The following is a 27,966-nucleotide window of genomic DNA, read 5'->3' as shown; positions in this document are numbered from 1 at the left end:
GTTTAAGAATTGAATTCAATACATAATTTTATTTTGCTGTTGATAATTATTTGCTTTCTAATTGAATTTGTTGCATTGTAAATGAATTTAGAACACACACATTACAGTGAATCATTAACAGTGATACATTTTTACAAATACTCTTTACATTGATGTAAAAACTAGATTAAACTATTCTTTTCTTTTTCATTTAGATTTTTTGATTAAATGGCTATTTCAACAATTGTTAGGTTTTTTTAATCACTTCTGCTGAATTTGAATATGTTGCTTCAGATAACTATACCTTATATTAACTGATTCACTCTTGAACAATTTAAGTTTCAGTACCTTACACAAATCTCTCTAACATGACCATTTCCTTAATAAAGGGTAAACACATGATTACTTGTGATATACAAAAAAGTTCCAAGAACAATAACATTAAGCTGGCAATAAGTGACAGATTGTTGAACACTTGTTAATATTTTGAAGTTGTTAATACCTCCTATTCATATCACAAAAACATTGAAATTTCATTATGTCTGTGATTAAGAAGGCCAACTTTTAAACAGTCACTTTAAAAATTAATACATTGTATATGTTTCAATAGTGAGTGTTTTTTGTTTGTTAAACAATGCTGTGTTTTTCCTTTTTAGGTTATACTTGATAAAGCTAGAGAAGAAATTAACAAACCTAGAGAAGCATTTAGACAAACATATTTAGAAGCAGAAAGAAAACGTTTAGAAGACCTTGCTGAAAAGGAAGCAGCATCAAAAGCTGAATCTGAAACAAAATCACCTAAAAGAGGGAAAAGTGCCAAGGGTGCCAAAAGTCCTGGCGGGGGAAAGAAGAAAAAATAATAATTTTGTGATTAGGAAGACAGTTATTGAATTTGACAATTTATTTTGTTACATATTTTTAAAATTTGATGAAGTGCTTATTTATGTATTGTGTATATGAACGAATATGTATAATATTAGTCATGAAATGACTGAATGTAGATTTGTGATATTGAAGACAGTCTGAAGCCAGATGAACATTGTGTGAACAAATATTGTTATGTAATGCCTTTTTTGTGGAAATATGTATTTTGTGGCATTGATAATGAAATTGTACATAGATATTTTTTTTTGTTATAAGTTTTGTATATAGAATATGATAAAAGGTTTAGTCAGGAGTGAAAAAGTGAAGAAGAATTTTGTTTTCATCAGAATTGAAATATTGACATGTAGTATTTATTTTGTATGATGTTTTGTCAGTGTTTAACAATAAGCATATCTGTGATAAACATGAATTATATGTCTCTCTTTAACTCTTGTTCTACTTAATGAAAAAGTTCCTGCTATATCATTATCCAAAATTTTACATTCTTGAAAAACCTTCAACTATATACAAAGAAAGCTGGATCATTTTCTGAACATAGAAAATGCTTCATTGAAAAGAATTTTTAGACTACATTTAAGGGTTTGTTTAAAAAAAGGATATTCCACTTCATCATGAAATTTTCCTGAAAATAATTAAATTTCAATTCTTATATTTATGCAAGAGCAATAAAATGATAATGTAGCAATATACAAACATAGAGTTGTGTTTATTGTAATTTTCATGTTTGCTTTCAGTTTTTGTGATGTGTTTTTAAGCCACTGCTTTCTTATTCAAATGTTTGAGATAAATATTTGTTTTTCTTTCAATGTACAAAAAAAAAGTACAATAATGTAAAAGATTGATTTTAACAAATCTAATTTCTTATTACCAAAACCATTTAGTATCAAGAATCCGTCCTTCCACTGGATTTTAGTGAGATCACAAGTGGCCCTTAATTGACGTCCGTCCTGACGTACTTGTCGTGTGGTCAGTGTTGTCAATTTCTAATCTGTGGTCACTAGATAGCCTTGCTGTTGCACCTTTGACTCTAGAGACTTGAGTATTAATGTTGTTAGTATTTAGTATAAAACGGTTGAATTGAGGCTGAATTTTCTTAGTTAATCTCCGCACCATTTAAACAAAGATTTGGGTTCAAACTTCATTACATTTATGGGCTAAAATGGCTATTTTATGAATATATTTCAGAAGTAAATTATATTTATAAGATGATAATTTTGAAGAAAAATAATGATTTATTTAAAAAAAAATTAATTGATTTTGGAAGAAAAAGTTATTGTTTACAAATGTGCCTTGATATATATTTTTGCAACTTAAATGTATGCAACATCTTGTTAATTGAACCTATGCAAGAAAAAGTTACCTTTGGAATAAAAGAATATTTGCAGTAAATGAGAATGACAAATACCTACTCTATAATTTGTGTTTTGCCTATGTCAGTGGATGTTTTCTAGTAATCCACCAAATAAAACATATCAGATGTACCATATCTATGTAACATTCCATTATAAAGTGTTGTGATTGTATTATATTTTCCAAACTATATTTATTTCAAAGGAGAATTTCAATAAATGTGATATTTTAACATGAAAAACTGGTTTGTTTTTGATTTTTTTAAAATAACAGTAGTAAAAACTATTGGCACGTATCTGCAATAATATCCTGTCAAGTATTCATTATACCTAAAAAGTATACCAATTGCATTCCAAAGTTGTCTGACAGACCTCACCAACCATGGACAACTGCTTAAAAGAATTAGTAAACATACAAAGACAAATTACAACGAACAAAAATAAGTCCAGATAGTCTGCATTTGTTCAATGTAAACTCTTGTTTGGCCAAACATTTGTTGTTCATTTATCTGCTTTGATCCAATTTTTCATAATTGTGTTGACATTCAGCAGTTAATCTTGTGCAAAAGAGGTGTATTTCTTTGGCTTTGCAGGATGTGAAAATAAGAATCCATAAAATCTGATGAAAACAGGTGTGTCTGTTTGGCTAATGATAAAATGACTATCATATCTTTGATTTGTCCTAACAGGTGCAGACTTTTGCAACAACATCTGATCAGAATTTGGAGATTTAAAAAAACGAAAATTACGTAATCATATAGCTTAGATAGATGAAAAAGATGTAAGACTTTAATGCACAAAAGCAGCAAAATATACATTGCAAAATAAGACGACAAGAGCCAATACAACAAAATGTTGATAAACTGTTTTATAAAAACTTTTATTGACATTTCTAATGAATAATCTAACTATACATGGATTACACAAACGTTGAACAAGTTATAATCCATATCTACCTTTTTCACACTACAAGCAAGCTAACAAGACTTTGATTTAAATGCACGTTATAAGTAAATATATAAAAAGGATGCCATCACAGTTATTAAAACAGTGCTAGCAGTCAGATGTATGCCATTGCTGACCATATCTACAAATCCTGTCCTGCTGCTGAGCCATTTACTCGCCAATGGGTCGTTCTTTATCAGTGGTCCTATCGTACTCTGTACCTTCTTGTGGTAACTGTTTATCCATTCAACCTGAAATAATGTTATTTCATAGATAGTTAAATATATCAAATATTTACAGACGAAACGAGCTATAAGAACACGTTGATAACCTTATAGTATTCACATGAAATGTCTACAGTAAATCGTAAAGCAAATGGCTTTGATTTTTTGTTTTAGATTTTTTTTCATGCTACTTTCAGGATATAACAGTCAGTAACTTTTTCGATGAGGACCCATATGTGTTTTACCTAATTTTTCTGTTTTGTATCGCACTCATGACGTTTTTGCAAAAAACAATCGTATAATAGTTTGGTAACAGGCTTCAATATACTTAATAAAACTACACGTCTAAAAGTAATCCGATTTAAGAAATGTCTTGAATTCTATGCATTGATAAAACGAATACCAAACCACTTTAAAGTTATTTCGCGCTGGAACAGTATTGCCTAAATCTTCCTGTTTCTTGTTTATCTGAAAATTAATACTGCTAAATAAAGTACACGCTCCTCTTAAACATAGTACCTTTGTGTTATTGCAACAGTCAACAATCGAACAGTTAAATCGACGAACAATTACCTGATCTTTAGTAAGTAAGCTGTAATCGATCAAATGTGGTTCATAGGGGACCATGGTAACGGTGTTAAATGTTAAGAATTCAATGTCTTTGAAATGATACTGAAATGAAAATTGAGTAAAGATAATATATGCATAACTATATTTGTAATGACTTGTAACAGGTAGAAATATAGAATAACAGTTATCTTTTCTTTGTTTCGTATGTTTCCGTTTTAACCCTTCACTCAATCGTAGCCATATCTGAGCTAGAGTTTAATCATAAAATTTTGAAAGTTTTATTTTAAATTTGAATTAGAAATCATGATGCATCATGCCTGGTACTGGTGATTTCTATGTCGATGAAATTAAATTTTTCAAAAATTATGTCCTCAACTCCTCAGACAAAGTTGACCTTAGATTAATTAGACTTTCTTGCAAGTTCATTTTGGTTATTAAGCTGTTCAAGTGTTTTAGTAGTTATACATCATTGACCTCTTTTTATGAAAGTATTTTTCTGATGAATGTTAATTCAGAATGTTTTTTCAGAACCAGCAATGTCTTAAACCTTTTTTTTGTATTATGTCCAACGTGTTAAATGAATTTCATCACTGTATTGACTCTGGTATTTCGCATGTGGCAATTTACAACAAATCTTGGAATCCCACATATTCACCTACATCATTCATAAAAGGGAAGATTTAGAAAATCAAATCAAGGCAATAGTAGTATACCGCTGCGAGAGTCATAACTCGATTTAGAGGAGAAAAAATCCGGATTACAAACAAAATCTAAGATAAACACTTCAACTATAAGAGGAAAACAACGAAACCACAGAAACACTGAAATGCAACAAAAACTAAAGAAACAATACAACACACCTAGAAACGAACTATAAGATAACAACTGCCATTTCCCTGACTTTCAAAATCTCTTCCCAATTCGACCTGACATTCTTCCTATATTGATCGAAAAACATTCACACAATCTGTCACTGTATTACTTCCAGCGATTTAAGCAGCAGTCTTGAAATCAATACTCATTTTTTTCTCATTATAGCTGTATTTGTCAAAACCTTTCGCAATTTTTATTCCAGGTTGCTTTTCAACCCCGTGCTTTATTTAGCCTTTTTTCTTTCTTATTTGAGCGTCATTATGCGTTTTGTTGTAGCAGAAACTCGTGCCTGGTATCTATGATGATTTATTCACAGTCACAGTCATGACTAATACCGATACGATATATTTGTGTCTCAATTATAATGACTTCTGTCGACCCTTAAAATACCCACCCCCCAAAAAAAGAAAACCAAAAATAAATGCATAAAAAAAGATAAATAGTTGAATATTGGATAAGGGTTTATTTTACTGGTCGTTTAGTCGTGAACATCTTTTATTATTGGATAGACATATTAACCTTTGTTTCAGCCTTCACAATCTGTGCTATATTTTCATGTCTGACTCCAAATTTCCCATCCTCATAATATCCAGGCTCTGGAAACATTTAAACATTGGTTTTTATTTTTTGTAGAAATATTTGGTGTCTGATTTGGCTGAAACATGACTGAAAGTGATAGCAACACCGTTTACTTAAAATGTATTTTTTTTTATTACTGATTACATATTCATTACATTATGTAGATGATTTCTATTGTAAAATGTATGGTGCTACCAATAAATGTTAATAAACGTTTAAACAATAAAATATTCTACTTACAGACTATTATCGAAACTGACATGTCTAAATTATACAAGGTATTTCTCGTTTATAATTATATTTTGAAAAGTGTAGAAATGAAAACGTAATAACTATGACTTAAGTAGATTTCCTTATACCAAATGGGAAAAGTCATGTCTGCCACTCCATGTCTTTTATTTGTTATTTTGAAGACAAAAATACAAAATTATTTTTTTCCCGTTCACATCTGTTTTACAGAACAGCTATGATTTGTCCAGTGTCTTTAGCAGAAAGATGTTTACAGTATACAATGTATATGAAGCAGTTAATTGAAAGAAAGCAGCATGGAGACAATAAATCTACTTTACATTGAAAACATATAAAGAATGGTATCATTTAAAAAGTTTTCCAGCAACATTTTGATAAAAATTATATTGCTGCAACCAAACATTTCCTTTTTATTATTAAATGAACAATTTGCAATTGTTTCCATATGTGGATTTCTTGTTTGGATTTCTATATCTGACTGCAAACGAAAGCTATTGTTATGATATGGATTGTTCATTCGACTATCTATCAAGATAACTTGTAGTACATGAATTGTTGATAAAGCAAAAAACATTTAAGGGTAGATTAATACAGTGCATAAAAGGACATGTAACATTATATGTGGTATTTACTGCATGCAGAACAATAGAAGAACACGGAAGCACTTTAGTGTATATAAATGAAGGAGATTTGAGGTTGTTTGGTAAACTTTTTATAACTGTATCATGTATAAATATATAAATACAAGATGAGTATATGTCCCAAACTAATGTATTAGAAAAGCTTTAGTCATGAAACTTTTAACAAAACACTGTTAAGCACAACTACTAATATCTAACCACAATTTAGATATTACATCATGCTTTGGTCATGTCACAATGCAAACATTAGTAAAGAATAAAACAATTATAATACCAATCGAATAGAACATATTTTCAGACATAGCTTCGTCATGTTTCCTTGTGGGATGATACACAGATATCATACCGGGACCTGCAAATGTATTGAATATTACTTTATATTTAACCACACATATGTAATTGGCAGCTTCGAAATGTGTCCAGCTTGGATGATATTAACAAGTAGATAATTGGCAAGCGCTAGCTTTAAGATTATGTACACACTACATTCTTATTTACCAACGGAAAAGAACATATTTTTCTGTAAAGCAGCATCTGTTGGACTTTCTCCTGCATATATAGATATTCTTCCAGGTCCTAAAATTTATAAGACATGTATAAAGTACACTCTTTAAGAGTTCATCTTGTTCCTTATATTTGAACATAATTATTAAAGCAACACCTGAAAAAATGAGATACAATTGGCTTGATAATGAAGCAATGTCAAAATATCATTTTATTTATGATTTGCACTTGTAATATATTCAAAAGCAACAGACATAATATAATATATATTACTTATTACCAGCTGTTCATTCGATTGTCTTGGAATTACTGTATTCTTTTATGTTGGTAAGTTGTTTCTACAGTTTTGTAGATGGAACGTTTAGACCTGTATGACGAAAAGGGTTACAAGAAAAGCCAGATCCATCTTTGTTCAACTTTGCCTGAGTTACTTTAAACCTTTCTTTGTAGTTTCTATATTTATAAACTTTTAACAGAAAACATTTTGTTAATCAGATTCGAACAATATTCATTTAAGTTTATTGCCATGCGTTATCTATTTTACTTATTTATCATAGTATTGCAACTTTCATATAATGAATAGAAACTCAAGCACAATGATGGGTTGTATGTGAGTAAGTTTGTTGACACATGAAAAACAAATAATAAACACTCAAGTTTTAACAAAATTTATGGAGGAAAGAACATTTTTTTAATAAAAAAAATATTGTTTACTTTTTCCCAGACTTCGATTGACATTGTCTAACAAAATATACAACATGTCCTATCAAACTCATCAATGATATAGGCCATATAATTTGCTGCGCCAGACGCGCATTTCATGTTCATAACACATACCTTCATGTACATTAAGATAAGATCCTATACCATGACCTGTACCATGAAGATATTGTAGTCCAAATTTCCACAACGGTCGTCTTGCCAGTGCATCCAGTTCTCTACCTTAAATATACAATAAGTATTCATTTGAATAAAATATTAATGCGCTGCAATCAACGTCTTTATTTTTCGATCAAACTGTTTATGGGAAATAAACTGAGTATTAAACATTAAACAGAAATACTATGTTTCATGTCACAATATACATTTCAAATGAGAAAAAAAGAAAGGTATTTTACAAAATAAAATTTGTTGTTTTCGAATTGAACAGTTTTCTTTTTACTCACTTTCACATAATAGTTCATTATGATCAATCGCTATATATGATGAGCAGCTAGAGGTTCATGTTTGTCTAAGTTGATGTTCCTTGTGACAAGCCGTTTTCTAAAAACCACATTATTTTATGTAACAGAATTACGTAGTATGTTTTCTCAATCATAAGTTTTATAACAAAATTGGAGTAGATTTTGTTTTGTTTTAGAAAATATAATGCTAATACCTTTCAAACCAGTGGTGAACACAAACTGTGTTAAAGCAATGTGTCCCTTTAATACCAAAGTATAACATTCCTACAACACAAAAACAAACAGAGTATTATTACATTAATTTGTAGGAGTTTCAATTACAGTTTCTAATACACAAAATGCTCACAGCAAATGTTTCACTATGCTTCTCACCATTTTGATTTGTTTAAGCTTTCTAAGTATTAGATGTGACAACCTTATTGTATTAAATTTCGAACCGATTAAATTATGTCCATTTATAACATATCAAATTTTGAAACAATTATAAATTATCTCTAAATAATACATGCCTTTTCATAATCGGTTGGAGAACCAAAGTGAAACGTTCTGGTTACATCTGTAGTACCATCCCTGAAAATAATGTTATTAAACTAATAGTTAGTACAGTTTACTTGATGAATTTGGGATATAAAATAAGACCGAACTATTTTCAAGTTGGGTAATGTATTTTTCTATCATGAACGGCATCATGTTAAGATAAGCGATGAGCAATAACGATTGTGTCTGTTCTTATATTTTCCCGTATCTGAATTACATTTTTCTGTATTAAAGAAAATGAATTATCATGTCCGTGTCCTGTAAGTCATATCTAATATAGATAAAAGAGGGACGATAGACACCAGAGGGACAGTCAAACTCATCCAACAAAGGTTTCTGGAATAATCGTCATCAGTTACGCCTAAACATGACCATTCAATCAGTGAAGATATAACTAAATGAAAGACCTATAGGCCATACGGTGACCTATAGTTATTTTAAATGTCTGTCATTTCGGTCCCTTGTGGACAGTTGTCTCATTGGCAATTATACCACATCTTCTTTAAATATATAATGTATACAATCATCGTGTTGTAAGTAAAATGAAACCATCTATATTATTAAAACTATTCATTTATTAGACATGTAATATGCTTACAAGTACTGACCACCAGAATCCAATAGATACATCTCTGATGTTGTAATTTGTTTGTCTGTTTTATTTGATGGAGCATAATGAATGACAGCTCCATGGTAACCGCTACTAGAGATTGTCTCGAAGCTTAATCCTCTATTAAGGTCCTGTTTTCTATTATAAATTAAATTAAAACGTTAATGTTGAGTGACATGATAGAAGCATGAGACAGTTTAACAAACGCTCGGTATTAAAACCTGTAAACAGTTTGAAGTAAAATATTCATAGCCATCGATAAATCACGTTTGTTCAAGTGCAAAAAGTACGAATATACCAGTACAATAGCGACTAAGGTATTCTACAATAATAATTTTCATAAAATCGTCTTTGTGCAATAATTAAACTAACAAAAATGCCGAACTTAGAGAAAATTTTTAGTGAAAAGTCTGTTACAAAGTAGAAAAATCATAAGGTTAAAAAAACAACTGTCATATTCCTTACTTGGTACAGTCATTTTCGAATGAAAATAGTTTGCAAATATTGTAAGTATATGTAGGTTGCATTTGCAATTTAAATTGTAAATTGACAAAATATCTTATTTTGTAAATAAATGACTGTTCAAAAAGATAAGATTAGTTCTTCGGTAACAAACATGTAAAATCAATATTAACCCTTATCTAAATAATAATTTCGGTCCATCTTTTTCATCAACACCATAGGAAAAACAAACGTAATCGACACCAATGAAAAACATTCTGCTCAAAGATATATATGAACAATGAACTCTGTATGATCATTTATACTATGAAATATGTGAGAACAGTCTAGTTCTGCAGTTACTTTTAAATTGGTCGGAGCAAGTTTCCTATTGTGAGCATAACACTGTTCTTGGTCAATTTTAGGAAAAATGTATCCGATGTTTGCAATTGATAATTGAAACTTGTTATTTTGTTAGTTTGATGTATTCTTCAAAGATTTTTAAACAAAGAGACAATTTAACCTTCTGTGTCTTTGAAGATCTGAAGCAGCTGACATTTCTGTCCAAAATTCCCCTTCTTGTACCTACAAGTGTAAATCATTAAAAAAATCTGTATTAAGGCATAACTGAGGAACCAAAATTTACTTTGATTTCATGTAAGTTATTGCATAATTAAATAGAAAAATGTGGTTCGGTTGAGGTATTTATTCAAAAACTGAAATCACGAAGACCAAATTTTGTTCTCCATCTCAAAGTGATAAAACCGTAGCAAGGTGAAAAATATATCGCCTCTCTTGGATTTTGCCCACCCTCCTTACAAAAATCTATTCAAAGATACACACTTCTATCTTCAATTCCATTTGAAAACATCTAGTTGTTTTCAATTGTAAGATTTGTTTTTATTTTGAAAGAAGGGTTATGAAATAAAAAAAAAAGTTGTGATAGAAGAAAATAAGTATGATGACTAATTGCATAAGCCTCAAATCTGTACTCTACAATAACATTTATGTATTTCAAAATCCCGTCAATGGGTGTATATATTATGTTCATTTTTGCTCGTGTGTTTTGTATATACGACTTTTTGTGCTTCTTTGCTTCATATGACGTGACTCTGTACTTTTAAAGATCCCGTCATTATGGTATTACTATATTATGTGTCATTACGTTATTGGTCTATAATAAAATTGAAAAAAAAAATACTTTGAACGACAAAATTATTTTACTCCCGTAGTTGTATTAAACATAGGTGGATTCTTAAAAAATATAAAGAATTTCTGGATAATTTTAATTCTCGGTCTGATTCTGAAACTAGTTGTTACATAAGTTTTGATTTTTTTTAACTCTGTATACCAATATTCCCACATGTGAAATAATAACTTTTTTGAAAATACATTGAACGACAAAATTATTTCATATTTTTCCCTATTCTTCCTGTTTACATTTTCTTAATTAAAACACGCGAATAAATGAATTTGGTGTTAAATTTGATAGATGCTTTTTGTGCTTTTTCTGTAAAACATTTGTAATGTTTTGAGACTGTGACACACAATGTGGTCTATTGTACCCATATTATTACTATTTTACCTATTTATATCTGTTTTGTTCACGTATCTTTGTAAATATAATGTAATTTGATGCGACGTTCATAGAAGTGAGAGGCTTAGCGCTATAAAACCAGGTTCAATCCACCATTTTTTACATTTGTACCCAGTCAGGAATATGACAGTTGTTGACCATTCGTTTGATTTGTTTTTATCATTTGATTTTGCCATTTTATTAGGGACCTTCCGTTTTGAATTTTCCTCGGAGTTCAGTATTTTTGTGATTTTACTTTTAACATAGATGGTGTGCCAAGAGTAACTTAAGAATACCTGCTTTTCCAATTTGGCCATAAACGTAATCAAGGCTACTGCATCTCTGATCTACAATGAACACATGAATCAATGCATGGCTTCTACAATTTCCTTAATTCAATGAGATGGTATATAGCAACAAAATACATTATGTAGGCGTTTGATGGTAATGATTAATGCGATTCAAATTACATCTTCAAGAATTCAACTGATATAAGTATTTATAGCACAAACTAACGTCAGACGAAATTAAAGAAGACGATCAATATAATATCATTCCCATTTAAAAAATATATCAGACATCGCATGTATTCTTTATGAACGAAGAATGAGATGCACACAATCGAATTTTTAAGCAACACGATTGTTACAAAAGTGTTTTTTTATGTAGTTTTGTGAGTTGTTCTGTCGTATTTTATTGTACGATCCATGCGTTGTTTTCTACAACCATGGACTATCAATTGCCAATAAAGAAAACACAGCTTGCATTTTGATTTCAACTTATTATACATTACTGTAATCGTATTTTGTCATATTTTGCACGAGGCGACACTTTTGAATAATTCAAAATCGTATCGTGTTTTTTTTTTTCAAATGCCAATACTAAGGCTTTTCTAACTCAGGAATAGATAACTTAGCTGTATTGTTACAAAACTTTTAGGAACTTTGTTCCTCAATGCTCTTCAACTTCGTACTTTTAATATTTGGTCTCTTTCACATTTTGGGATTCGATCGTCAGTGTTGAGTCTTTTGCAGACGAATAGCACATTCGGTGTTAATCCGGGTTTATATGATGAGTTTATTTGTGTTCTAATTTCAATAAATGAGCAATATCTTTAAGGTATACAATATTTAATCCTCTTTGAGTATTTTAATTTAATGTTTTTAGTTGACAACCGAAATCAACTTATTGTTTCATGCATAAGGAATAGTTTCCCTTTAATAGAAACTTTTGTGGAATTTGTCACTTGTAGAACAATTTAATATGTCGTGCATGCATTTAAGAAATAAATATCATTAGTCATGTACGAGAGAGTACAGGGGGTACAGAAAAAAAATCATCTTTTAGAAAAAGCTTGGTTTCTGTTTTCCTGAAGCGCCTTACGTGCGATTTCTTTAAACCCATCTGTTCAACAGGGTTCTTAACAGATTTCATCAGAGCTATAGGCGTATTTGCTTGGTAAATTTTATCCTGAAATAAATATAAATAGTTTCAGATGAAATAGTTTCTAGATCCAAACACGGCAGATTTAACCTTTTATTTTGACAACGTTTCATATAAATTGTGTTCACTTCGATTTTTTTTTACCAGGAATTGTCATTATAAAATAAGTTTTAAAAAAAATCATTAAATGAATTTCATATAATATTGGAAAATAAGCTGCAAGTATTTAAGAAAAAAAAATACAAAGGCAAGTTAGAAAATTAAATCTGAATATATATGTATATATATGTATATAAAATAAATATTTACCTTATCAATCAGTCCATAAATAGCATAGCTGCAACCGTAGGATATCCAAATTTTATCCACAGTTGAATTTAGTTCTCTTACACCATCAAGTATGTCATTGTAGTCAAATACCTATAAACATTAAAATTATTAAAAAATATATGCTAAACGCATTTTACGGCTATGAAATTACCACAGAAGTGTCAACGTTAGTTGAATATCACTATTCAATAATGTGTCTCTTTTATAATTGATTAGTTTCCCGCTGTTCCATTTTGTAACCCGGATTTGTTTTCTCTTTTTGGATTTACGACTGGCGGTATGATACTGTTGCTCTTAATTATGCAGATTTTCAAATTAATTATTGTCAGGCACATAAAAACCACCTTATCAAATGTTACAGAGCAAGCAGTTATTTTTATTTACTTCATTTGTAGTTTGAATTCACAACTTATTCTGTTAATGAAAGTTCAAACATATCTGAAAACAAAGACTTATAATGTTGCATTAATAAATTATAAGAAGAATTTTACATTCAGGAAGCAAGTCGTCCTATCTAACATTAAATCAACGGAGGTTGGTCTTAGAAGAGTATATACAAAATCATATCTACATTGTTATAAATGTACTTAGGTTAATAATCCTTCATTTATAGGCCGAGATTACTCTGACGTTCAACGGCTGTTTTGCCAGACAAGCTGAGGCCGTGGGACGTCAGAGCTCGTCCCTTATCAAAAAGTGGATATTTGCCAGTCCAAAATAGATGCACTGCTTCGTCGCTTCTGGTGCCATCAGACGGCCTTGTATTTATATAAATCGGGTATCTATTTGTTCATTTTTCATTTATCTCTTCATTTATGTAAGTTTCACCTACCTGTCAACCTTCATTGTCTTATATTTAGACAGTTTTTACAGTGCCCCTCCGATTCTGGCATTTTGAAATTCATTTTGAAAGATTGTCATGTGATCACGAGAAAAAAGTAAGGCATAATGGGACTATGGGAAATGATGTATGCATATGACCCTAGGTTTATATGAATATATAATCTAACATTCTAACCGCGCTCATTTACGATGCAAGCAATGTATATATACGAGCGCTTCCGAATGCTGTCGTGGTAAGCAATAAAGGCTTAATACCGATCTCCTGTTAAGGAGGTGAAAAATCGTGGTTGGCTTCTAAATGTTAAATATCGATCTCCTATAAAGGAGGTGAAAAGTATAAAAATTTGCATATTTGATTCTCGAGGTCTCGTAACTTAACGTCCATTTGAAAATAAAAGTAAAAATGTCTGAATCGATAGGTCAATGTGAAAACTGTCTAAAAATGAGAATATAAAAGTTGGCATGTAGGCAAAACTTGCATAAATAGAGAAATAAATGAAAAATGAACAAATTGATAACCGATTTATATAATAGCAAGCCGTCCGTTGGCACCAGAAGCGACGAAGCTTGTCTAGCAAAACAGCCGTTGGACGTCAGAGTTATCTTCATTTAATGTTGACAATACAAAAATTTCGTTTTATATCAATTATTCATGTTTTATCCTTCTTAAGATGACACAACATTTGGCTATGGGTATTCATGCGGTAAAAGTCTTTACAAAGACCAAGCATAGATAAAATGTTTAGACCCCTGTTACGTTCCACAACGGATATGAATATGATCTAGGTTGGGACATGCAAATATATATATATATGTATGGAAGTTGCAGCAGGTGTTTCTATCTATGAACAATTTACCTCAAAACATATTTTATTTCCATCTTTTCTGTTGGCACAATTACCGTCTCTTCCAATATTAAGATGATCAAACAAATCATCTGTAGACATTTCAGGGTCACGAGACTTGAGTAATTTTGTATTCTTTTCTCTAATGTATAATCTAGTGAGAGAAAAATATAAACTATTGAAAATGAGGTACAATATGTTCGGTACAGGGATTCCTATTCAACTTGTTGGGCAATTGTTATGTGAGTTTGTGTACACAGCGTTCAATCATTCAAAATAATTTGATTTCATATGCAGAATCTAAACAATATGAGTATAAAGTAGAAGTAATTACTATAAAAAGTTGAACTTACATAATCATGAATCTGAAGACTGCTTTGAATCATATGTATAACGGATGACGACGGATGTGATAAAAAATCTTTTGTAGGAAACAAAAAAATCCCCGGTACTATAAGTGATAGAAACATCACCGCGATTACTAGATACACGATGTTATTTTGCAAAAAGCAACAATACAAGTGCCACTAGTGGAAGTAATATCAATTCAATTTTAAGTTCAGATATGTGAAGGTAAGATTTTAACAATTTTGTCCCAGTTAAAGAAACAACGATGTTTTGTTTGATTCTTTGTATGTTCAAACATTTCATATTGTTGTGAAGATAAGTTTTCTTATCCTTCAATGTAGTTCGAGGTGATGAACGTTTTAACCTATAATTACGTAAATTGATATAAGATATATGGTATAAGTGCCAATGAGACAACCCTCTCATCCGACTTACAATTTGTAACGGCAAACTATTATAGGTCTAAGTACGGTCTGTAACCCTTATATAATAGGGGAAAATTTTAAATTACCTTATTGTATTTGCTTGTCTGTTGACAATAGCATACGACATGAACACTGGATTGTAAGGTACATCTGATGCTCTGCAGTTACTTAACCCTAAAACAGTTTGATTGGAAATATCAGGCAGTAGATATAGAGCATAGCAATCCAAAGGATCTGATCAAGTTATCAAAATACGATTCAATAACCCCTAATCAATGGTGTCGTCGTTTTATTTTTTATGAACTAAGTTGTTTTCAACTGTTATTTTGTTGATACATGATTAATTGAATCTGGTGTTTTACACAAATTCCAGAAATGGAAAACTAGAAAGCGTAGTTACTTAAGATCTAAGTCGGAAGCACCATTCGGGGTCTAGATCACAACCTTAGTGCTGCATGCTAGTGATCATAAAAGATTACCAATGGTCAAATATAACTGATACACATTGCATTTCACAAAAGTCTATCTACATTCATTCTAAATCCATCTTTAAATGTGTAATCTCCAAGACAATATGTTGTTGTCCCCTCAGACATTTTTTTAAGTTAGCAGACTTATAACTTCTCGTCCAATCAAATTGCTTGAATTTGCCTTCTAATTTTCATAGTACATACTTTTTACGTGTACTGTGTATCTACGCATGAATGACCACAAGGGTAAGATTCCTTTGTATCCTAATCAAGGTATTAAAAGAAAAGTTACTATTTTGAAATACATTATGTGTTCCAAATTTAATTAAATTGTTTGTAATTAGTTTTCAAATAGATTTTCAACATTCTACTAATCCTTTTGTTATTGGATAGCATAAAGAAAGGTATATACTATAAAAACTAAGAGCTCGGGGTCACGAGACTTGAGTAATTTTGTATCCCCTCGCTCTAAGTTTCATAGTATATACCTTTCTATGCCCTTACCGACACATATCAGTTTCGTATGTTAATCAAATTGTATCAACCGATTAATACAAAATTAAGATATTTATATTTTATTATCAAAACTAACATATTCTCCTAAAAATTAAGAAATAATCATTCTTTATGTTGTTATTTCGGGAAATAGATGGAATTATCTTAATGCATAGTTCAAAAATACAGATTTAATTGTTTTAATTACAATTCTTTAATGTGTAATATCTAATATCGATAAGCATGCATTGTTCTGCATTGTGATTACTTAGAAATGATGTAGTACTTACAAGCTACTTCATCCAGACTTGTGACAACCAGGGCATTAACGTTTTTCTCTTCCATCTCTTGTTTTATGTCTCTAAACTTATCTAGCCATGACTTTCCTGTAAAGTTTTATATATTAAAACAATTGTTGTCATAACATATCGAGATTTCCATATCAAACTATAATAACATAATAATGATGCAATATGTCCTTTTTTTATACTGCTGACGTCATATATATATTCTGAAGATATTCAATGTAATAAAATAATAACTTATCGAGAAATTCAGACAATGAAAATCGTTTGACACAATAATTTCTTAACTATCGAAGCGATAAAATTTAACGTGGGACCCAAAAAGCCTTATTTCGCTGTAGCATATATGATCGTGTAAGTCATTTTTGTATTTGAGAAGTATAGGTCATAGAACTGTGTCTTGAGGTACACCGAAATTGAAATTGTAATATTTTGGATGTTTTGTTTCAAAAACTTTTTATGAAACTGTCACTGAGAGCCTGTATGTACATACTTTTCACATATCAGGCACATAAATATTTATATCAATTTAAGACGGTAGTAAAGGGTTATTTACGTGCAACGTGTTTTGCCATTTTATTTCACGAGCAGCCGTGAAAAAGGTTTGTTTTTCACCGTGTTTCATAAAATCGGTAAAAAGATCAACGTGGAAGAAATTTCTAATTGTTTGTTCATCGTTAAATTGCAATTTTATTTCGCGTTCTTCCGTGCAGATATCCCACCTTTACGACCCTTATTACAGAGGTAAACAGAAGATATATAGGCATTAAAATGTATTCATACACTTCATAGCTACTTGACTGTCAATACTGGATATCAAAAAGGTTCCCATAACATGTTAGCGTCATGAAAAGCAAATGTCTGAAGCCGCAAAGGAAAAATGCTTGATGTACATGATGTCAACGGTTCAAGTGTTGCAGATTCTGGAGACAAGTGCCGAAGATTCTGAGGTGAAGTGTCGCGGATTCCCAAATGCAAAAAAGGTCTATTTAACCTGTTGATATATTGTACCTGTGAAAGTGAGTTTCATTCCATGTATATCTGTGTTAGGCTGCACAGGTCTGCCTGTTGTCCATATCTTGTCAATCAGATCCTCTTCAACACGTGCTAGTTTCATATTATTTTCTACTAATTTTTTATCCTTTTTTATCCAATCATCTGTAAATGAATTAATATTAATAGAAACTTATCTTTATGTGAGGGTATAGATGAAATACATGTTTCATAATGATCAGCCCGTATCTGAAACTTTTTTTATTTTTTTTATTGCAAAACAAACTGCAATAGTGACATCTTACTTCCCCCCTGTTGTCTCAGCTTGACACCGTTGTTTTTTTCATGAATTTTAAAATAAACTGTTCATTATTCTCATTATGCATTTCTTTATTTATTGAAAAATAATTTTCCATAGCAAAGGGATCATAAATGCTTCCTTTACCCAATATTTTTAGTTTCGTCAATGACGAACAAAATTAATTAAAAAAAAATCACAAACGAGACTTACCACTACCTATCAAAAAAGGATAAGCCCCTAAAACTCCGTTCTGACCCTCTAATTCAGCAATTACCCATTCTGTTATAGATGGCACTGTTTCTGTTCCTATAAACATACAATTACATTACAGTGGCTATTGAATCAAATTTAAAACGCTCAAGACGCTTCAAGGAAAAAATTATATAGTCACGAAAAGCTTCAAATAAACACATGCATATATAGAAATATCTGAAATTGAGAAATGTGAATAATTAAGATTTTCAATCTCATGACGCAACATTGTATCTTCAACGTCAAGCACGAGAATTTCATAGGCTGAAAAGTTAACACATTTTGGAATTTTTGTTAAAGCACGATTATTAAGAGGACTGTTAGGACCTAAAAGCTTCAATAAAGCATTGAACGAAACCTACCATCCTAAAGTTTTGTAATCAGAAGATGACTTGGTTTTTATCCAATTCCTTCACACAACCATTTCTTGGATCAAAAGTTGCGGCAAAATTACCGCTTATAAAAACTGTTAAAATTTATGAACATTGGACAAGATCTAACTTTACAAAATATTTTATGGTAATAAACTATTTGGTAATATAGAATCTGATAAGCCAAAAAGAGCGTTTAACTTATTAGTTATATTATAGCTATGTTGATGTTAAACTTTTAGTATTAAGGTCATATTAGAACTAAACCAATTCTAAATCTTTTTCATGATTAGTTATCAAAGATACCAGGATTATAATTTTGTACACCAGACGCGCGTTTCGTCTACATAAGACTCATCAGTGACGCTCATATCAAACTATTTATAAAGCCAAACAAGTACAAAGTTGAAGAGCATTGAGGATCCAAAATTTCAAAAGGTTGTGCCAAATACGGCTAAGGTAATCTATGCCTGTGATAAGAAAATCCTTAATTTTTCGAAAAATTCAAAGTTTTGTAAACGAAAATTTATTAAAATGACCACATTATTGATATTCATTTCAACACCGAAGTGCTCACTACTGGGCTGGAAATACCCTAGGGGACGAAACGTCCAACAGCAGTAGCATCGACCCATTGGTGGAAATAGTTATCAAAGGTACCAGGATTATAACTTAGTACGCCTGACGACCGTTTCGTCTACATAAGACTCATCAGTGACGCTCATTTCAAAATATTTATAACGCCAAACAAATACAAACTTAAAGAGCATTGACGATCCAAAATTCAAAAAAATTGTGCCAAATGCGGCTAATTATCTATGCCTGGGATAAGAAAACCCTTAGTTTTGCGAAAAATTCAAAGTTTTGTAACAGGAAATTTATTAAAATGACCATTTTATTGATATTGATGTCAACGCCGAAATGTTGACTACTTGGCTGGTGATACCCTCGGGGACAAAACGTCCACCAGCAGTGGAATCGACCCAGTGGTGTAAATAGTTATCAAAGGTACCAGTATTATAATTTAGTACGCCAGACGCGCGTTTCGTCTACATAAGACTCATCAGTGCATGACGCTCATATCAAAATATGTATAAAGCCAAACAAGAACAAAGTTGAAGAGCATTGAGGATCCAAATTTCCAAAAAGTTGTGCCAAATACGGCTAAGGTAATCTATGCCTGGGATAAGAAAATACTTGAACTCATTCCAAAATGTCCATATAAGTTCTATTATCATTATCCTTGGTAATTTGATTTATACCTGATCTGCCCTTCATCAATATCCAATTACAATCTAATTCGTCCTCTGCTTGTAAGAAGTATCTCCCATCTGTCCAAAGGGCTGCTTTGTTCTCCAATACAACAGCAGTGGCTATAAGTAATTGTATCTTAAACAAAATACTTGCATTCATTTTAAATTATTGATAAAAATATTAAGATTGAAAATTCTGTTTTTGTTGGATAATATAAATCAGGCCGATGGTTTCTCCCTTGGATAAATTCACATTTGTCTCCTCGGGTCTTATGATATTGCCTCCTACAAAAATTAATATATGGTACAAGGGTTTTGCTTATTGTTGATGTGATGGTCGTTCCAGTAACAGTTCCAATCTTTTTTCAATTTGTCCTTTATACTAGTAAGTTAGTCGTCGCATTGGCAATCATTTTACCCTTGTTCCTTTTTTGTATATAGATATACATCACAGTAAAAGACTTGGAATGATGTTCAACAACCCAATATTCGACGGTTAGGCATGCAGATTTGAATATGAAAGCGCAAAAATCGTATGCGTAGCTTTAATCTAATTTTGTCTAGTGGAAACCTGTTGTAAATACTTCGACACATGTTTGTTACATACCTTTATTTGTTGATAAGACGTACCTTGAGAACCAGAAAATCCAGAAATAAACTGTCTTCTTTTGTCATATTCAGACACATATTCACTCTAAAATCAGTCGACAATATATAAGAAATGTCAATGAAAATGTTAAAAATTATACTTTACAAAAAAGCATACATCTGTAATTGGCAGGGAAGCATAATTTGAAGGTTTTTGTTTTACATCCCTCTACCAAAAAAACTAAACATAACGTACGCATGAGTATTACAGGTTACATTCTCTAAGTAAAGAAAAGTATGCGATTTCTATTCCCCTGACATCTTTGTTTTTTAATTGTGTCCGTTGATCGTTGATGTCAACAGATTGCTTCTTTTTAATCGAACAATCATGCTCATTTCTTTAACATAGTTCACTACACTTACAATTTGATACCGTGTCCCTGATAATTAAGGCAAACTGTAGTTTCAACTTTTGAAAATTAGGGCAGCAGATATGTTATGCCTATATACGTGTTACAGCAGACCTTTGATAGTCTGTCTTGAATCATACCTAATAATCTAAAGATGTTTTATTTAATGCCATTTAGTTAACGAGAGGTTTACTGATTTACATATATTTGGCTTTGAACGTTCCTAAAGAAGGGAAATTCAAAAAAACATTTGGACGGATGCGTTTTATAAAATAATTTACGATCTGTGTGGTTTTAGTGTAATTTCGTTAATGCGTTGTACATAGTTTCGATCTGATGGTCACGTACATGGAACTAAGTTTACGTTTTTCTTCTGATATGGTACTGTCCCACTACAGCAGGTTGCATAAATGGTGAGTATTGGCAGAGGGGTGTGATAATAAACACTTTGATCTTTGTAACTGTTGTATATTGTGTAAAGAATGTGTTTTTGTTTTTAAATTTGTTGGCTGATATCAGGGATTTTTTTTTATCTTTGAAATATCTACGTCGATTACATTATGTTTTCTTATTTTCATATTTAACTTTATATGTCTTTCTGTACGCAATATTATGCAATACACGATCAAGCTTATTATAATATTGTTTTACCTGATGAGCATCGACAGAAGGTATGATGTATCCATTAATACCATTTGACTGGAAATGGCTTCTTAAATCAGACAGACGTTGAGTTGTATCAACTTGTTGTGCTGATGCTTCCTATAAAAGAAAATACAATATAATATTTTATGCTTAAAAATTGATTCATTGAATGGTTAATTGACTCTTTGCTGTTTAATGCCAACATAAACACTAATGGCTGTTTCATGTAAGACAAGCCTTATTGGTTAGGGAAAACGGAGTGTTAAGATAGAAACAACGCATTTCAACAGACAAATTGACAATAATATTCATTTCAGTGTTGAGCCAGGGGTGTAAACTCATAACTTCAGTGTTTATGGACAGATAAGTGGTACTGGGATCACGTATGCTAAAACATATGTGTTCCCATATGTATAACACAATTGATATATAAACGATAATATACACAACTTTGGCGGTTGTTCATTTGACATACAAATCTATTTATAGGGTATTTTAATAGGCATATGATGTAATTTGTAGGTAATGTTTTCCCATTAACTTGATCCCACGTTATTTACAGTGTTATAATATGACATGAAGAACCCGAAACAGGATTTTACGCCCCGTATATAATTATTGTATTTGCGAAATTTTGTTTGTTATTTTCATGAGGGAAAAATCAAAACGTGTGGCATAGAGGCAGAGTATGCATTCGCGGATCCAGCCATTTTAAACAAAAGAAGGGGGTGTCCCAATCCAGGATAAAAAGGGAGGTTCAACCATATCTCTTCATTCAAATGCATTGATTGTCCAAAAAGGGAGGTCCTGGAACCCCCTGTACCCCCTGGATCCGCCACTGAAATGTCTTTTTTTCAAACACGAGGTGGCTGATTTGACGTCCCTATTAATCGAACGATACTGTATTTAATGTATGCATTGCACATATGGATATAATTTTTGTCAGCATGGATTACATTATAAGTGAAGTCTAGAAATTATCGTAATACATTTTATTAGAAATAGAAAACTCATTATTGTGAAGGAAATGTTTTAATGTCAGATTTAATTTAAGATTCTTACAGCTCCAGGTTGACATGACGGTCTTGTACTTGGCGACATATTTCTGATCTGTTCTTTCGTTAAGGCACATTCTGCTACTTTCTGTAATACTAAAATATTAGCTAATTCACATGTCTACCTGTAAATGTGTGTATGTGGCAACATACAATTTCATCGATATCTTATAGAAAAACTAACAAAAATGATTGCATAAAAGGATTAAAAACATTACGTTCTGTTGTTAAAGGGGTATTAAGCTTCTCAATGATCAAAATGAGTGTTTGTCAAACTCCTATGTAACCAGTGTAATTTTTCTGATAAAACGGTTGGTTAAATTTTTTTAAACTTTATACGTTTTTGATAAAGTGTCAGATTAAATACTTTGACAAAATTTTATGAAAATTAAACGAGCCAAATTAATTTTAGTGAAAGTGTTGGGTGTCACCTTAAGTGTACAGATGTTTGCGATTCTACACTTGTGTTTCATCACTTTTAAAAGCTGCTTAAACACTTAACATGGATTTACTAATCTGCACCATTCAATACAGATGTAAATCGAAGAAATACATAAACTTGGACCTATACATATAATTTAAAGGATATGCGAGAACTGCATTGCGAAGGTTCTGAAATATACGTTTAAAGAGATCCATCAATGATAGCGATATCCTGACAGTTTAATGAAGTCTTATAATAATGCTACTTGAACGATTATTTGTGGAGGTCAACAATTCGAATTACAATTGTCCTGAAATATTTCAGGATATTCTCAAACAGTTATCAAAGGTACCAGGATTATAATTTAGTACGCCAGACGCGCGTTTCGTCTACATAAAACTCATCAGTGACGCTCATATTAATATATTTATAAAACCAAACAAGTACAAAGTTGAAGAAAATTGAGGATCTAAAATTCCAAAAAAAAATGTGCCAAATACGGCTATGGTAATCTATGCCAGGGATAAGAACATCCTTAGTTTTTCGAAATATTCAAAGTTTTGTTAACAGGAAATTTATAAAAATGACCACATAATGGACATTCATGTCAACCCCGAAGTGTTGACTACTGGGCTGGTGATACCCTCGGGGACGAAACGTCCAACAGCAGTGGCATCAACCAAGTGGTATAAATAGTTATCAAAGGTACCAGGATTATAATTAAGTACATCAGACGCTCGTGTCGTCTACATAACACTAATCAGTGACGCTCAATTCAAAATATTTATAAAGCCAAACAAGTACAAAGTTGAAAAGTATTAAAGATCCCAAATTTCAAAAAGTTGTGCCAAATACGGCTAAGGTAATTTATGCCTGGAAAAAGAAAATCTCAAAACGAGTTATGGATCTTCTGATGTAAATGTGAAGCTTCATAAATTAAAAAAATTCGATCCAATTATTTTTAGAGGTCCTGAAATATTTCAGGACGTCTTCATTTATTGTTGAATATTAAGAATTGGATTTTATGACGGTCTCAAACTATTTCATATATCACGAAAACGAATTATGGAGGTCTTGATATATTTCAGTAGGTCTTCAATTATTTATGGATACCCTAAATTGGAATTATAAAAGTTCTAAAATATTCTAGGACCTCCTTTTAAAAATACAATAACTTTGATTAAATCTGCGCCTCATACGGAGGTCGAGATGAAGATATATTATAAGTAAGACAGCTAAAATGACACACTTTCGTTATTCTTTTGAGAGTTTTTACATCAATTTATCTCACTTCTGACATCACTTAATACTGTCTGTATCGTTCTATTTATATATACTCACACCAAGTTATATTTCATATGCATATAATTGCATATCATTCCACTTAACGACATAGAGTGCAGAGAAATCCAGCATTGGGCAAATTCTATTAGATTGGTTACATAATCAATTTCAAACTATATGACTGTGAACTAACTGATATTATGTTTACATAAGTTTAAAACAACGTATGACCTTGCCGAAAAAATCCACTAGAAAAAGAAAAAAATATATTACTTAAGTAAAAGTTCCGAATTTTAACTAAGAAAGTCAGTAATCTTTTATATACACGATAGTTACAACTTAACAGCAATGCATATGATCTAGACCAGAGCTGATCTGTGTAAAATAATGTAAAAACAATAAAGGTATTATAAATTTACCTGTAAGATAAAGGATACAAAAGAGCATCTTTACATTCCACATTTTGTAATAGTATAATAATCTGTGTATTTGCACTACACTTAATTGTTCTCCCTATTCTCAGACACGATTCGTTAAGATATATACAAAGTATAACTGTGAGATAAATTACCGTGACAGTCGACAAATTACTATCAACAGTAACTAAACGATAACAGTTGCATTTATTAGTTTCTATGAGATTTATGGCTATTTCTTTCTCACTAGGTGGTGATAATTTAAAGTCTGTTTACAATCAAGGTCAGCATGATGACTATGATGATGTAAGCCTGATTAAAATAACAAAACTTTTTAATAAGAGTACCTTGTTGTTTAAACTATATTACTTAAACAAGTCCAAGGCAGAACTGTAGAATAATTTTACCCTGTATTGTAAACTGTTAAAACATAACTTAAAATATATAGCTATAAAATTGTGAACACCTATTTACTTTATCATGCCTTTCTAATGCTAACTGTTTATGAATTCACTAATTCCAATACATATTTATGTCAAATAAAACATAATTTGAGTCTCTAAGAGCAGTGTGTTGCGTGTTGCGTTTTATGTCTTTTGTATTTTTGTTAGTTGCGTTTGTTCTTCATTTCAATCAGATGCCATTGGGTAAATTATTTTCAAACTGATTTTCACAGTTGATAAAAGTAAAATACCGAACAAAAAGGAAAATACATCAAGCACCGTCCCTTCAAAATTCAAAAAGGACCATTGTCCAAGGTCAGGGAAGAAATTATGCGCTCAACAATTTCTAATCCCGCCACATTCTTGATATGCCTGTTATCCACTAGTTGTCGCTGGATGTACAATTTTATTTCATATTTATAAATCAGTTCTCTGATGCTATCGTATGAATTGGTTTACATTTTATCATGCCGTACCAAAAGAACTAAATTGTCTCTATCGACGTGATAGGTGTGTCAACCGACACAGGGATCCAACATTTATCCTGACTTCTCTCGAAATCGTTTAGATACTCCATGAAATGTCTTTATGTCGTTAGAGCTGGTTAAATACACGATCCGGTTTGTCTCCATAGAGGTTATATTTGTCTTTTAGTTTTTCAGTTCGTGAAAATTTCATTTACGTCGGAATTGTGGCAGAATACATAATAAAAATCCAAATAATATGTTTTTATTCAGTATAATATAATATTTATAAACATATAAAAACATAAAGTGTCTATAGTAGTGAACGTAAACACTTTATATTAGAATACCTAACTTATTGCAGCTAAATACATCAAATTTTCATATTTTTGTCCTATGGCATTTTTTACCATATTAAACTATAACATATTGTGAACATACAAAACAACTCTCTCTACAATAGATTTTAACATATTTTCTATAATACCTACTTGTATCGTCAAAGAACAACGTAATATCAAATTAAACAAAATTATAAAAAAACGATTACAACTGTTGTCATTCGAAATTTGTATTAAGGTGGGGCAAAAAGAGCTTTGAAAACGAAACCATCGTAGTCGAGGTTTAAAATAACAAATTGTTAACAGTTAAATTGTCCTGATGACATATATTCAAATAAAGATCCAAAAACTTAAGTCATCGTTTGTAAATTTCATGCGTCCGAAGAGCTTTTTTGTATTTTTTGTATTTTGGGACCAGGGACAGTCGAACCCATACATTTGTAAATAAACTATAACTACCTTTGATAACTGATTAAGGATGTACACGCGAGGAGTTGAATGACGAAAAAGAGACACAAAAGAAATGTTCAACTTAATCTTATTCCAGATAAATTTTGTTTGAGGAATGAAGTTGTCAAAAGTAATGCTTAACTTAACTTATGAGCAAAGTTAAGGTATCATTGGTATATATTCCAAAGCCTTTGTGACGTTTCATAACAAAAAAAGAAAGGTTGCATTACTTGATTATGTATATATCTTAAAAGAAACAAGCACAGGATAATGAGGGAAGTAATTAAATTAAAGGACATTGACGACGGGACAAATGTTCCAAATAGGTCTTTCAAACATATACGGAACATTCATTCATCCATTCATTACTTATCAGCCAATAAGTACAGTACGCTGTATTATGAGAACTTCACTGTTTTTGTAAGTTTTGGTTGCTTGGGAGGTCAATAACAAGAGATTAGACAAAATACGTTTAGCGGACGGAAGTATAATTTCATAATATAACCATCACATTTTAAATCAATTAATTCGTTAAAGATAAAAAAAAAAAAAAAAAAACAATACACAGTCATTCAGACACGCTTATTTTAACAATTACAAAAAGAAATACATATAAATTATAGTATTCTATTTTTTTTCTAAATTGGATACATTTGATACAGAATTGTACCAATTATACAAACTAATAATAAATCTATTTTACTTTTAAAAAGGTTTAAAAAATAAATATGTCTAAATATATAGAAGTAAAAATAATAATTTCTTGTACAAACAGATGAAGTTGATATGCATTTAAAATTATATAATAGAAATGGATTTTAAAACTAAATATGAAATGATTTCTAAGTAGTCTGAATTGGTGTAGGATGAGCAAACTTAAAATAGTATCGTGAAACATATATTTTTACAATACATTTTATAACTGGATAACAAGGTATACTCTTTTGGTTTACTGTCGAATACAAAATATACGAAAGGACAAAACTGAGCTGATAATGTAGTTCAACAAAATATAACAAAACAGTTAAGAAATAATTAAAATACTAGGACATTAATTTACTAATTGTACGGATAAACTAGAACCCCGAAAAAATGAATACTTTGCATTACATGAAAATCGTGTTGTTATAAAAATACTTCAAATGAACCCTTTGTTGAATGAAAAATCAAAAACGATATATATATACACCAAAAAAATCTTCTATGTGATAATTATCAATTATAATGAAATTAAGATAAGTAAGGAACATTATAAAATGAAAATTATTTTGATTCTAATTCAAGCCACGTATTCTTGCAAATTATAATTTATGATACAATTTTATTTAAGAAAAGGTATAAGTCTGTATATTGATCAATTATTCTATCAGTAATATATATCGTACAATTCAAGTAAACATTTACTTTTTATTATTTAGAATAAATCAAACTATAACAGATCTATTTTTAATGAAGCACACAGAGCACACATTCGCTTTGATTGTAGTTGTTCCTTAATCATTTGTAGGTAAATGGTTTGAACAAGATTCAGATTCAATATTTTGTTACGAGTCTCGTCACTTGTAATACATATATTACAATCATCATACTATGTACATTGAATAAAACAGTAATGTTATAAATTGA

At 30.8% G+C, this 27,966-nt stretch overlaps 2 protein-coding genes across 28 annotated transcripts in view; one reads left to right on the top strand and one right to left on the bottom strand.

The window, feature by feature from the left end:
* The window catches only part of LOC134688348 (androglobin-like), an 81,770-nt gene extending 79,315 nt beyond the window's left edge, over positions 1 to 2,455 (top strand). For 24 of the 25 annotated variants that reach the window (XM_063548987.1, XM_063548995.1, XM_063548990.1 and 21 more), the window contains one exon: positions 636 to 2,455. In XM_063548987.1, the coding sequence (XP_063405057.1) occupies positions 636 to 839 (204 nt within the window). In that variant the 3' untranslated portion in view covers positions 840 to 2,455. The remainder of the gene's footprint in view (positions 1 to 635) is intronic. The other variant, XM_063548981.1, reaches the window with a different exon arrangement.
* A 619-nt stretch (positions 2,456 to 3,074) lies between these two features.
* LOC134688347 (xaa-Pro aminopeptidase ApepP-like) lies at positions 3,075 to 24,821 on the bottom strand. 3 transcript variants are annotated; one of them, XM_063548971.1, is made up of 22 exons: positions 24,646 to 24,821; positions 22,526 to 22,614; positions 21,470 to 21,580; positions 20,451 to 20,514; positions 19,830 to 19,940; positions 18,155 to 18,250; positions 17,662 to 17,808; positions 16,636 to 16,731; positions 15,467 to 15,554; positions 14,620 to 14,761; positions 12,899 to 13,009; positions 12,530 to 12,616; positions 11,443 to 11,493; positions 10,094 to 10,155; positions 9,118 to 9,267; positions 8,492 to 8,552; positions 8,177 to 8,246; positions 7,636 to 7,740; positions 6,793 to 6,870; positions 5,345 to 5,421; positions 3,956 to 4,054; positions 3,075 to 3,409 (listed from the first exon to the last, which is right to left on the bottom strand). In XM_063548971.1, exons 1-22 carry the CDS (start codon positions 24,686 to 24,688, stop codon positions 3,218 to 3,220), a joined length of 2,130 nt encoding a protein of 709 aa, XP_063405041.1. In that variant the 5' UTR covers positions 24,689 to 24,821; the 3' UTR covers positions 3,075 to 3,217. The 3 variants fall into 3 exon arrangements, with proteins under 3 accessions (XP_063405041.1, XP_063405039.1, XP_063405042.1); XM_063548969.1 differs by lacking the exon at positions 6,793 to 6,870 and adding an exon at positions 6,569 to 6,646 and having other exon boundaries at positions 24,646 to 24,820; XM_063548972.1 differs by lacking the exon at positions 6,793 to 6,870 and adding an exon at positions 6,569 to 6,646 and having other exon boundaries at positions 22,526 to 22,573; positions 24,664 to 24,778.
* Between the last annotated feature and the right edge of the window lie 3,145 nt (positions 24,822 to 27,966).

The sequence above is a fragment of the Mytilus trossulus genome, chromosome 10 (genome assembly GCF_036588685.1).
Source record: "Mytilus trossulus isolate FHL-02 chromosome 10, PNRI_Mtr1.1.1.hap1, whole genome shotgun sequence".
NCBI classification, from domain to species: Eukaryota; Metazoa; Mollusca; class Bivalvia; order Mytilida; family Mytilidae; genus Mytilus; species Mytilus trossulus.
The sequence above is the reverse complement of the archived record's forward strand: the minus strand, read 5'-3'. Positions and strand labels throughout refer to the sequence as shown.

Excerpts from the sequence above, each read along its gene's own strand:
- LOC134688347 (XM_063548971.1), bottom strand. The coding sequence starts at position 24,688 with ATGTGGAATGTAAAGATGCTCTTTTGTATCCTTTATCTTACAG. Across the intron at positions 12,617-12,898 it reads TTTATGGACTGATTGATAAG|GATAAAATTTACCAAGCAAA; the intron begins GTAAATATTTAT and ends TATTTATTTCAG. Across the intron at positions 11,494-12,529 it reads TGGGTTTAAAGAAATCGCAC|ATCAGAGATGCAGTAGCCTT; the intron begins GTAAGGCGCTTC and ends TGTTCATTGTAG.